The sequence below is a fragment of the Saccostrea cucullata genome, unplaced genomic scaffold (assembly GCF_032062105.1).
Source record: "Saccostrea cucullata isolate Sc308-1 unplaced genomic scaffold, CSIRO_AGI_Scuc_v1 ctg8708, whole genome shotgun sequence".
NCBI classification, from domain to species: domain Eukaryota; kingdom Metazoa; phylum Mollusca; class Bivalvia; order Ostreida; family Ostreidae; genus Saccostrea; species Saccostrea cuccullata.
The window spans coordinates 14,484-27,635 of record NW_026926267.1 but is presented as its reverse complement, the minus strand read 5'-3'; the positions used below and the strand labels follow the sequence as shown (position 1 = coordinate 27,635).

At 32.9% G+C, this 13,152-nt stretch overlaps 1 protein-coding gene across 1 annotated transcript; it reads left to right on the top strand.

The window, feature by feature from the left end:
* The first annotated feature begins 1,135 nt into the window (after positions 1-1,135).
* Positions 1,136-5,931, top strand: LOC134271249 (translationally-controlled tumor protein homolog). The gene is made up of 4 exons (XM_062753481.1): positions 1,136-1,344; positions 1,685-1,803; positions 2,898-3,004; positions 5,547-5,931. Exons 1-4 carry the CDS (start codon positions 1,337-1,339, stop codon positions 5,547-5,549), a joined length of 237 nt encoding a protein of 78 aa, XP_062609465.1. The 5' UTR covers positions 1,136-1,336; the 3' UTR covers positions 5,550-5,931.
* Positions 5,932-13,152: the final 7,221 nt, after the last annotated feature.

Genomic DNA, 13,152 nt, shown 5'->3' with positions numbered 1-13,152 from the left:
AAATCCTGCAAGATTTTTATACAGATAATTTTTTCTGACTTTTTAACAAAAGAGCAAGTTAGGCCATATAAAATTGAAATCTTGGTTCTCAGGCCCGCGCGCATCCGTTTTGAGGTAGCCGCATTACCGATTTTATTGTATTTTTGATAAAATAAAAAGTTGGTATTGCGGAGACCAATCCGGGAAAAAAAATTCCGACCTCATTTGTTTCGTAGTTTAGTATCCAAATATCACATCCGGTAGCCATTTACAATGAGATTTTGGCTACTTCGTTTGAAAATACATTCGAGGACATTACCTACGATGTTTACACGCTGTTAAGCAATGGATAAAGCAGAAATTTTGACAAGAAATGGAAAGTATATCTGTGATTAAAAAAATTATCTTTATGTTAAAGAAAATTCGCAAATTAAAATTAAAAAAAATACCTCCCTTATCTACTTTATTGCCAATAAAATGAAAAATAAAATGCCGCCCTCCCGCATCTGTTTTGGAGAAAATTGGCCTGAGAACCAGGGAATTAAATTTAGATAGCCTTAAAAAGTATAACTCTTCCATAGTGGAAATAGAACATATTGGAAGAATTTATTTTTCCTTGCTGTTTTGACTTGAAGTTATACTGTGAGTTAGTTTCCTTGTTGCCTTGTTGGAGGTGAAGTTGAACCTATAGAATACTTTTTGTTTAATCAAATTCAAACATGCATAGGAAAACTATATGGAAAAAAATCTTGACTATATGAGATAATTTTGCATGAAAGTTTTAGCAAAAAGCAAACATGAACTTTATTTTATTTCAGGAAAAAATAGTTTTCTTACACCATGATTGTCCAAATGACATGTTTAAATTGATAATAAAACTGAGGGAATTTGAGCATGTTGACCAGCCAACTGTTGCTTAACTCTTGCCTTTCGAAAACTTTTGATATAAAATGCTTGGATGGATATTGTATGTTTAAAATTGTAAGAACTTGAAATTCTGAAGAAAATTGATAAATGGACAAGAATCCTTGTGAAACACCATAATAAATTATTATTTTGTAAACCTTATGATAAACGTTCTGTTGTGAATATATCTGGACAGCGAAAAGGACTAAATTGATCTGCAAGAAGTGTATGGCGTATAAATTAATAATATCTGTGTCCTTCCCAGATTGTCACAGTCAGCAAAGGGGCAGGAGACATCAACATCGGAGCTAACCCATCAGCTGAGGGCGGGGATGACGAGGGTGTAGACGACGCAGCCAACACAGAGTCAGGCTGTAACATCGTCCTGGGCAGTAATTTAAAACCCACACAGTTTGACAAGAAAAGTTACCAACTCTACATCAAGGATTACATGAAAGCGTAAGTTTTGCTTAAGATAAAGGAATTGGGCTATAAAATTTTTTTGTATGGTGCATGTGAGTAGATAAGTATTTTTGTTGTTGAATTATAACACACATTGATACATGTAATGTTATGAATATCACAGTTTTAGAGATTTTATTGGGGAATCAGGGCTTGATAACCCTTGCCTTCAGGTCCAATAGAAAATCCTTGTTCCAACTGAATTTTCTCCAAGATAAATTCCCAAACAATAAGCAGCTAGAACTTTACAGTGTTCTTTTTTTTTTTTTTTTTACATATAAACAAACTTTAATAAATCTAACTTTATTTACTTAAAGCACCAATATTATCTCTTCAGTATTAAGGCAAAAATCACAGAAAAAGATGGCCCTGAAGCAGCTGATGCATTTGCCAAGAAAGCTCAGACCTGTATAAAAGAGGTTCTAGGAAACTTCAAAAACTTTGAATTTTTTCTTGGTAAGTACAGTTTTATAGATTCTGATGAAAGATTTGTCATGAAAACAAGAAGATCAAAAAATCTTAAGCATTGTCATTGAAAGTCAATTTTTAACAAAAGTGGATGGATTAGTCTCTTGAAATTCTTTCAAAACTATTTATCAATCTATGTCTTTGGAAAGGTGTAAAATTGAAATTACTGGATATCATATTTGTAAACCTTGTAACCACCATCTAATAGCCAGTACCCTTTTTAGGATAGTGGTCGCAATCGGTGGAAAATAAAGAACTAAAAACAACACTGTAGACCTTTCATTTCATTGGAGAGGTTCATAGTGTTTTTTCTAGGACAATGGAAAAAGAAAAGATGTATTTTGAAGACCATCTCTAATTCACAAATGTTTATTTTAAGTATAAAGAATGAATAGCATTTTATAATTTTCTAGCTGGTTTTAAAAAACACAGAATCAGGTTATTTATGAGTGTTGTCAATAGTTCTGTGATTGGCTCGAGTTATTCATGAGTGTTGTCAACAGTTTTATAATTGGCTCGAGTTATTCTTGAGTGTTGTCAACAGTTCTGTAATTGGCTTAAGTTATTCATGAGTGTTGTCAAAAGTTCTATGATTGGCTTAAGTTATTCATGAGTTGTCAACAGTTCTGTGATTGGTTTAAGTTATTCATGAGTTGTCAGTGGTTCTGTGATTGGCTCGAGTTATTCACGAGTGTTGTCAACAGTTTTGTGATTGGTTTGAGTTTTTTTTATGTGTTGTCAATGGTTGTGTAATTGGCTCGAGTTATTCACGAGTGTTGTCAACAGTTCTGTGATTGGCTTGAGTTTTTCTTAAGTTTTGACAACCTTTCTGTGTTTGGTTAGAGTTATTCCTGAGTGTTTTCAGCAGCTCGAGTTATTCATGAGTGTTGTCAACAGGTCTGTAATTGGCTCGAGTTAATCATGAGTGTTGTCTACGGTTCTGTGATTGACTTTAGTTTTCATGAGTGATGTTAACAGTTCTGTGATTGGCTCAAGTAATTCTTGAGTGTTTTCAACAGTTCTGTGATTGGCTAGATTTATTCATGAGTGTTTTCAACAGTTCTGTGACTGTGTTGTTGCAGGTGAAAGTCAGAACCCTGACGGACATGTAGCCCTGCTGGACTACCGAGAGGACGGAATCACCCCCTACATGCTGTTCTTTAAGGATGGAATTAGAGCAGAAAAATACGTAAGAACAATGTTTATAATTGATCTTTCATTATAAAATCTTTGTTTCTCTTAACCATATTGAACTAGCCCTCAATTTCTGTGTTTGATATGTTGATGGAGGAATTTCACATTCCTAAGAGTTATCTCCCGTTGTCAGTGTAACTCTCATTTTTTCCACTTTGTCCTTTGTAAGTTACCTGTTTATACTTTTGATCTTCAAACGTTATCAGAAAATTTCAATTTGATCCTGTATTGCCAGAATATGGGGCAACATGAAAAACATAATGAACAATGAACACATTCATTCAGAATTATTTCTAAGATGCTTGCCCCTAAGGTTGGTAAGGCTATAGAGGGAAAATGTGCCTTACGCCGGTTGACCCCAAATTGACCCTACAAAGGGGAATAACTTTTGTAAATGTTAGTCGTCTATGGGGATATACTGTATAACGGGTAATTTTTACTGCTGTAAATTTTTACGAATTTTGGTCAAAAAAGGGTGATTTAAATGTTTACGCATTAATTTTTTACGAATTGAACATGTCCGTAAAAATTAAAATCATCAGATGTAAAATTCCAGATCACTGATTGATAGCACTTTGAATGTGTTTACATAGTGATACAAATGATGTGTCCGAAAACCCGACGAGAGAGAGAAAGAGAGAGAGAGAGAGAGAGAGAGAGAGAGAGATATTGAATTATAAAAAACAATGCAACAAATTACATAATGTATATTTTTTTTATCATTTACCTTTATATACACGAATCATGTACCTTTCATTTATTCATGTTTTATAAAACACATAGCTAGGCACACCACATGCTCATCTGGATTTACCGAAAACAAGAGAGACAACTCAAACTATCATAATTAAAATGAAAGTATACATTTACAGCGTACTAAGAAGTTTTATTCAAAGCACATGAAACAGAAGAAAGTGTCAAAGATTAAAAACATGGGTAAAATTGGAAGACCTGTAATTATTAAGTCATTAGAGAGGTTGAGATTTCAAACGTGTACGTGTACGGGTACGTCTAGTAGGGGAATAACCTAAATTCTGTGTGTATTACGTCATCAATTTAAGTGACGTCAAAATTGCTACACGTTTGTAAAACTTGTAGAATGGAATCTACACGTAAGTGAAAACGTGTAGTTTTAATAATAAAAATTAGCCAATTTAAGTGTGAAAATTTGATTGTAATACATTATATAGGATGTTTACTTTCACAAGCACTTATTTTTATCAAGTTTTGTTTACAAACTGACGACAAAAAACTTTCTAAATAGTTTAAACAGAGACACCGATTGCAGTGTACACGTGCATGTTACACGTCATAAAAATCTCAACAGACAAATTAAAAATAACGTGTACGTGTACGTCAAAATTTCTACAAGTACACGTACGCGTACAAGTTTAAGATCTCAACCTCTCTATTATCAGAATTCATGTGTCTCGTAAAAATACTAATATAAAAGAGTAACCAGGTAGGTCTAACTGATTCATTAATTTACGATGTTTGTATAATTTATACAAGTTAATTGAGATTTACCCGTATGATCCCAACTGATGATTGACTTGAAAGTGCTCTTAATACCAACAGTACACTAATTGTATAGCCTCCGGGGAGTGAGCTTAACCACAATTAGCATTACTTTTTACACATACAATGTTGAAAATTCTCAGGAGCCGTTTTATAAATTATATGGAATTTAACACGTTTAAATTTTATGGATTTATGAAACTCGTAAAAATTAGCAGCACGTAAAAAATACGCGTTATACAGTATTTTCTATCTGAGCCAATACTTTGAAATTCATTCTGTAATTATTTTGATAAATACCAAAAGTGAACTTTTTAAATATAAAGCAAATGAAATGTAAACAGGTAATTAAAAATTAAAATAATTCCCAACTGAACTTACCTCCTAACTGAAATACCTCTCTCCAATGAAAAATTAAGTTGATTATTTAAACAAAGAAGAAAAGATCTTAGATATCCAACAATTGGACATCCATCAATTTTTATCAATCTAACAACGTTCAAATCTGCATCAACATAAGAATAAAAGTTTTTGATTAAAGATTAGTTCACGATTGAAGTACAATTGGTAAGAGAAAAATAGGACAATTCACTGGTCAGGTCAATTTAGGGGAACAAATATTTTAACGTTGGCCTCAAAAACTTGTGTTTTCACCATCATATATAGTCTAGCCTTCAAATGATTGTAGTCAGAATATTCCTTCAAGTTTCAATAAAAGCTTCTTAGAACATTCACAGGAATTTAGTTGAAAAAAATGAGGTTCCTCAAAATCATTGAGGTTTCATCCCATTCCCAAGCCCTATGACTGAAATCAAAATATTACTTGAATTTTCAACAGAAGCTCTACAGAACTACATTGAAAAAAAATTGTGTTCCTCAAAATCATTGTCGTTTCATCCCATCCACCCCTATGATGAGGTGAACAGCAGTTGATACTTAATCTAATAATTAAGCTATCTCATTTTGATAATTTTATTCTATTTATACTAAATAAATAATGTATTTTTCTTTTCTTTCAGTGAACAAGTCTTCGTAAAATTAATTCATTAAAAAGAATCAGAAGCATCCAAAAAATTGACATTCAGGACTTTCTACAAATATTGGGAAAAAAATTTACAACTATACTGGAATTCTTCAAACTTTGGACCTGAGCATTATTTCTGCTTGTTTCCCATTGTGAAATCACTCCTAGTCTCATGGTTATCGGGTACATGGCTTCGGCTTCTTATGCCAGTATTTATTTGTTGACACAGAAATATGATTATGATATGAAGACGAGGCTATAGATACAACTGTGATACATTAAATGGGACTGTTCTTAAATAACGCATGTTGTTTGGCTTGTGACAAAGCTGCAATATAATGTATATGATTATACAATAAAATTTTTAAAAAACATAATAATTTTAGTCTTTAAGTTTCATGTATGTGAGTTAAACATTTTGCTGTTTCTCTGAAAATACAAATGAGGCTTTATTGTATTGGCAATAAACCTTGTCCATCTGCATATGTACCACAATTCTCTGTCATCCTTGGACTATTCAGTAAGGTGTGGCATTCTCGATTTTAGGTAGTTAGTGTCTCTCAAATGGCTATATAGAACTCATTGGTAAAGAAATTAATAATACCAGGAACTTTAAATCGTGGTTGACAACAATGAGATGACTGAAACCCCACCCTTTGCCTTACGAAACGCTATCATTGGATCTTTGTTACACTTGACATTCGCCCAAATTTCTATCCCATGTATATTTCAACAGCAAACGAAAGGCTGTGTTAATTGCAGCGCTAAATATGAATCGTCGAGAATTCCACGCCTTACTGAAAGTCCAAAAATAAAAGAAAATTACTAACTGTTTGAGCAGTACAAGTAAGACTAATCACCAGCGTAGAGAAATATTTCAAGCTTTTGCATTATAGAAAGATGGATTTTGATGACCTGAAGCAATTATCGATCAGACAAGTTCTTAACGGAGAAGAGGTGTGTACTTTGTTTCTGGTACATCGCTTTCAAATGAAAATTATTGTAATAAGAAATACTGCCTTTTACCTTAATTCGTGCTGTAAAATCTCAAGACCATTATAGGTCTAAAAATGTTAAATATGTAACTGCTCTGAAATTAAAAGAGTGGAACATGATGCCGGAACATCATGTCATAGGCCTTAAGAATGTATCAACAAAAATATAGGTCACAGTGACCTAAGTGTACTTTGTTTCATTTATGGCTAAACATTTTCAAAAATCGTTATTTATGGCTGAACATTTTCAAAAATCTTTTTTTTATTCCGATAGTAAGAGGTTTAGAATCGTCAAATCTTGTGAGTTGATACAATTTGGACCTTAAGTTATATAAAAATGTAGGTCACATTGACCATTAATTTTTATACGCCCGTCTTACGGGACGTATCCTATAGCTTCGTGTCTATTCGTCCTGCTGTCCGTCCGTCTGTTAGCTTTTCTCGTGTCCGGCTCATAACTTGCTATATCACCATGTGGTACTAGGGCACATATGGGGTTTCGGTTAAGTAACATATGGGGTTTCAACTCCGAAGCGGTGATTTTTTGCATTTGGAAAATATATTTGTAAAAATTCGTTGCTAATGAAGTCTTCGGGGCCAAATGACATGCGCACGGGTTGTAAGAATGTATTACCTTCCAATTTAGTGCAATAGGCTGGTTGAAAGCGTTACGGATTCTGCAAACACTTCTGGACAATTCAGTCGACTGGGAAAAGTTGTGGTGTCGCTGACTTTCTTTGCTCTATAATTTTCAAAAGCGGACATTTAAAGCTCATTTTAAGGATGGTAGATGAAGATTGATATAAAAACAATCCATGAAAACTTTTTTCACCTTTCGCAGTCTCTTTTTTCTGTAAGAAATATAAACTTTTGTGGCCAAATTCCAATGTGCCTAATGGGGTTTCAAGGTTTGTTAACACAGGGGGTTTCAACTCAAAGGTTTTTTTTTCTATGTTTAAATCTTTGGATCTAGATTCCTTGTTCATTCATCACGAAGCAAAAGTGAATGGCCAAATGGAAGGCAAAAGATTTGTTTTTCACCGGTGTGCAAAGATTTTTAAGCACCTCAAATTCTTATTTTTTGATATCTTCGGTCCTGTAAGAGTGCCAAAAGTCCAAAAATAAAAATCCAGTGCTTACATTTACATTCTCTAGTTTTATCTCTACGTAATTGTAAATTTCATTAATATTATACATGTACTTTCTACTGGATTAAGCGCATGTCAGACCTGACGTACTTTTAAAAGCCGTCTGTGACATTGAATGTTAAATGCGGGGGGGGGGACAAATGTTATATTTTGATGGTTAAATTATTATAATTCCAACTATGCATTCTACTGCGCAGTAATAAGGTTTGGTGTGTTTGATAGGATATTGAATGGAATTATATAAAAATTCCGATGGATTTCTAAAAGAAAAGAAATAATTTGAATGTAAAAATATACATACAAGAATACTCACTTTAATCTCTATCGGACACCTATCAAATCTATCTAGGATGTCATTTAAAATTCTGATATTTATGTGTAACTGTTCAGTGGGCGAAACATTTAATTGAACTTTTGTCAAAATAGAATTCAAATAAACGATTGCGTTTTCCCCGAAATTCCGAAGGCTGTTATAAGTCCTATTGAATGTAAGATAAAAGATCTGCGACCGGAAATTTAATAACATTGGACATGTATCTAAAATTATGGAACGAACTACCTTTGCATATTAATCAATCAAAATCTATTGATGTTTTCAAAAACAACTTTAAAAAACACTTCTTTAGGAACATATATTTTTAATCATTGCTTTCCATGTATATTTGTATACAATGTTACTGCATGTACCACGCCATTGAATACGTTTACATAAAAGAAGGCGTTTAATCAAATAAATCAGTTTCACATAGAGGCACGTTGCGTCTGGGTTTCCTTTAGGAAAATGTGGGAAGGAGGTTTATTTTTAATCTGGTCAAGACGCACAAGAGGAACAAAGCATTTTTTCTATGGCAATTGAATACAGGGACATATGCATCCTTTTTTAAAAAAAAATTTAATAGGGGTCAGAGAAAAATTCCTACCAAAAAAACTGCACAAACAAAAAGATTTTTTAAAATATTTTGTGTAGGAGGGGGGGGGGGGTAGGTTTCACTTTTCAGTAACAAATTTAATTCATGCACAACTCTTCAATACCATTATTTGGCGGTACCGCAACAAAGGTGTGAGTTTTCAATGAAAGCAATATGAGCTGCATATTTGACATCAGAAAAAAATATTTCAAATTTGTAATTAACTATTTCAATGACAGGAAAATAGAACGTTTATAAACTTCTGTTGTTCATATTTGCTATAGAACTTTTTATGAGCTTTGATTGAAGCAAAATTGAATTATTGTCATCCTGTACAATAATGATTTCTTATATAATACTGTATATTTGGTTGTACAGAAATATTTCTTCTGAAACGTTTCTAAACTTTGTTTTAGTCTTTTTGATCATAAGGGTGTAGATTACATACAGATTAATCATGGTAACATATTTTACCAGCAAAATAAAACTCTCAAAAATGCAGCTCATATTGCTTGAAGAATTTCAACAGTAAAATGTTATGCTTGGAAGAAGTGCTCCCGGCTTGTGTATGACGCGCAACCTGTCTCTTGAGTGAGTTTCCACATCTGTTCATCTGTGCACATAGGTGACAACCAAACTTTTTGCCTAACATATGACTATTCGTTTTTATTTCGTATTAAATGGACGAAATCCATATTCTTGAAAGAAAGCAAAGATTTAAACATAGAAAAAAACCTTTGAGTTGAAACCCCCTATGTTAACAAACCTTGAAACCCCGTTAGGCACATTAGAATTTGGCCACAAAAATTATATTTCTTACAGAAAAAAGAGACTGCGAAAGGTGAAAAAAGTTTCCATGGATTGTTTTTATATCATTCTTTATCTACCATCCTTAAAGTGAGCTTTAAAAGTCCGCTTTTGAAAATTATAGAGCAAAGAAAGTCAGCGACACCACAACTTTTCCCAGTCGACTGGACTGTCCAGAAGTGTTTGCAGAATCCGTAACGTTAACCAGCCTATTGCACTAAATTGGAAGGTAATACATTCTTACAACCCGTGCGCATGTCATTTGGCCCCGAAGACTTCATTAGCAACGGATTTTTACAAGTATATTTTCCAAATGCAAAAAAACACCGCTTCGGAGTTGAAACCCCATATGTTACTTAACCGAAACCCCATATGTGCCCTACTACACGGTGTATATAGGTCTAGAGTTACCAAACTTTGTCGCTGATACATCTTGGTTAGAAGTAGTGGTGTTCCAATCATCGATTATAATCGAAAATCAGTCGATTGCTGACATAATCCAAGCAATCGATTGCATTTTTAAAATTCTGATTAATCGGTTTATTATTTTATTTTACAAGCATAATAATTTTTAACCCTAATTTTCCATCTACAGTATTGCTTTTGACTTATTTGTGTAACGTAATGGTGCAGATAAACAAATTCTTGTATTTCTACCCGGATAACAAAGCATGTTTCTGGGCATGGACGTACTTTCGGTTCTATAAAATGAACAAAGGACCAGCTGGATCACCACAGAAGGTCGTCATTTACCCATTCTTACCATTTACTTGTTTAAATTGATATACTTTTTACATGTCGATTATAATCGATAATTAGTTACTTAGAGTAACGTAACCCAATCATCGATTATGAAAATTTTACCGATTCCCATCACTAGTTAGAAGGTTGTCGCGCACAAAAAGTAGGTCACTCTGACCTTTAATTAAGAAGTTATAGCAAAATATGGAAAACTCCTTTCTTTAGAAAACTATTAGACTTAAAACCTTCAAACTTGGCCAGTTTACATGTACATGTATGCATCTTAGGTAGATGTGTCGCAACCTATTTCAAGGTCACTGTGACCTTTAATTCAAGTGATTAAAAAAGTATATGTCTTTTTACTATTTATTTACACATCCCAAAAATGTAAGAGTATTGCACAATCCTTATTAAAAAAGTGTTAAATCAAGAAATACTTTTTTTAAGCATATACATGGCAGCAATCTATAACAAATGTATGTTAGAGAATCTAGGAGTGTAATTATCAAGCACTGGTCAAAAAGAATTTTGATAACAGACAATTGCATGTCAAATTAGAGAGATACTGATGATTTTAGTGTGAGGAGCTAACTGATAGAGCATCTCTGATCAAGCAGGTGTTACTATAGATTGCAGTTAAGTGTGAAGTTTTATGTTACGTCACGATCTAGTTTGACAACTGCGCTCAATGTAAATAGTATACGCCTCCTACATGTAACCGCAAGTTTTACGACGGGAACTTTCTTCTTATCGCTGATTGGTTGCTCGTACAACAGACTATTTCCGTGTCAATGTTGATAATATTAGTTGACCAATCACACAGCGGCGGCTAAATTGTTACGCTAGCTGGATGCATCTGTCGAAAAAGATCGTGACGTACATGTATAATGCAAAACTTCACACTGAACTGAAATTGATAGTATCTATATATTCCCTTGTTGGCTAGCCCAAGTTTTAAAACGAAAAGTAATTAATTTAAAAACTAATTTGATATTGCATTATAAACTAATCTGATATTATTATATATATTTTTTTAATTTAAAAACTAATTTTATTGGGGTAGGGGTAGAACCAGCATGTCCATTTGTCCATATAAATTGCATTATTAAACCTGTCTGACATAAGATAAAAAAAAAATCATGGAGTATATTTTATATGCTTTATTATTTTTATTTTTTGGGGGGTGGGGTGGGGTAGAAAGTGAAGATCCATTCATCTCTTGGTAGTAATGAGTAGACAAGCATCCAAAGATTAATGAGTATAATGTAGGAAGGCTAGCTGTCTCAATCTTTTCTTTTGAGCATCTCTGATCAAGCGGTCTTATCTGTATCCTATGGGGATTAGACAGAGGAACTGTTGTTCATAGTGATGGGAATCGGTAAAATTTTCATAATCGATGATTGGGTTACGTTACTCTAAGTAACTAATTATCGATTATAATCGACATGTAAAAAGTATATCAATTTAAACAAGTAAATGGTAAGAATGGGTAAATGACGACCTTCTGTGGTGATCCAGCTGGTCCTTTGTTCATTTTATAGAACCGAAAGTACGTCCATGCCCAGAAACATGCTTTGTTATCCGGGTAGAAATACAAGAATTTGTTTATCTGCACCATTACGTTACACAAATAAGTCAAAAGCAATACTGTAGATGGAAAATTAGGGTTAAAAATTATCATGCTTGTAAAATAAAATAATAAACCGATTAATCAGAATTTTAAAAATGCAATCGATTGCTTGGATTACGTCAGCAATCGACTGATTTTCTATTATAATCGATGATTGGAACACCACTAGAACTTGTTCAGTTTATAGCATATGTCATTTGATGGCCAGCCTTTGATTTTCAAAATTAATTTGGTATAGATAGGTTGTTAAGACTAATATGATAGTATTTAATATGGTGGTCATTTGACAAGGTCTAACACAACTAGTAAAGACATCTATCAATGATGTAATATTTGTTATAATTGATCATTAATGCCTACACAAAAAGGGGATGGAAAAACAAATATTTTAAGGAATGGAAAAATCATGGAAATCTTAGAATCAAGGTTGACATGATTTTCTTGCACTCTAAACTGTTTGAGATAATTGTAATTTTTTGACGTGCGTATTATACTGTGGCGTAGCCCTTTATTTAACTTAACAAGAATTTATTTTCAAATTGTTTTATAGGCGTATTTTAAGGCTGCAAAATTTTCAACCAAAAAGTAGGTCACTGTGACCTACTTTTGAATATTTTTGGCTGTAATTATAATTAAACATTTCATCAATACTATGTCAGTTAATGCATCTCACGTTTTTGCAGTGTTTGTCATTTTGGAATTTTATAGCTTTAAGGTAACAAAATACTTCAGATACTAATTCGCTTAGAATCATCAATCTTTGTCAGTTAATGCATCTTGGATCCTTGAAGTACTGGTATGTCAACGGAAAATTATAGAGCTATATACTAAATTTCAGATGATAACTGACTGGCTTTGAATCATCAGTCTTTTCTTTAAAAAAAAAATCTTGCATCCATGCATTATTTGAAAAATGAGGGCAATAATGAATTTTAAAGAATTAACCCCCTTGAAATCGGCAACTAGATGGACATTATGTATTTAATTAAATATATCGAGCTCTATGGAAGATCTCTCTCTCTCTCGTACACATTATTTGAACAATTTAACTTACGGCAAAGACAATTAAATCAAATATTGTTCTTATGAGTTCCTGTCTGTAATATACAATGAAAGGGTTTTTGATTGCTTTTCTATTTATGAGTCATTTTCAAAATTTGTCCAAATTCCACCACCAGTATTTTACAAAAATAAATGTGGCGATCTAAACTTTTTAAAGTTTTATTTTAGCATTCAAACATCATAAATGCATAAACAATGTTAAAGCACAAAGAATTCTATTAACATATACTAAAAAATACATTATATGTACATGGACCCAACAATAAATGTCCATGGTGTTACTTAGTTAAAAGTCGTAGTAAAATCATAA

What these genes read in the sequence shown, in the direction of transcription:
- LOC134271249 (XM_062753481.1), top strand. An exon ending in AAACTTTGAATTTTTTCTTG is followed by an intron (nt 1,804 to 2,897) that starts GTAAGTACAGTT and finishes GTGTTGTTGCAG; the next exon opens with GTGAAAGTCAGAACCCTGAC.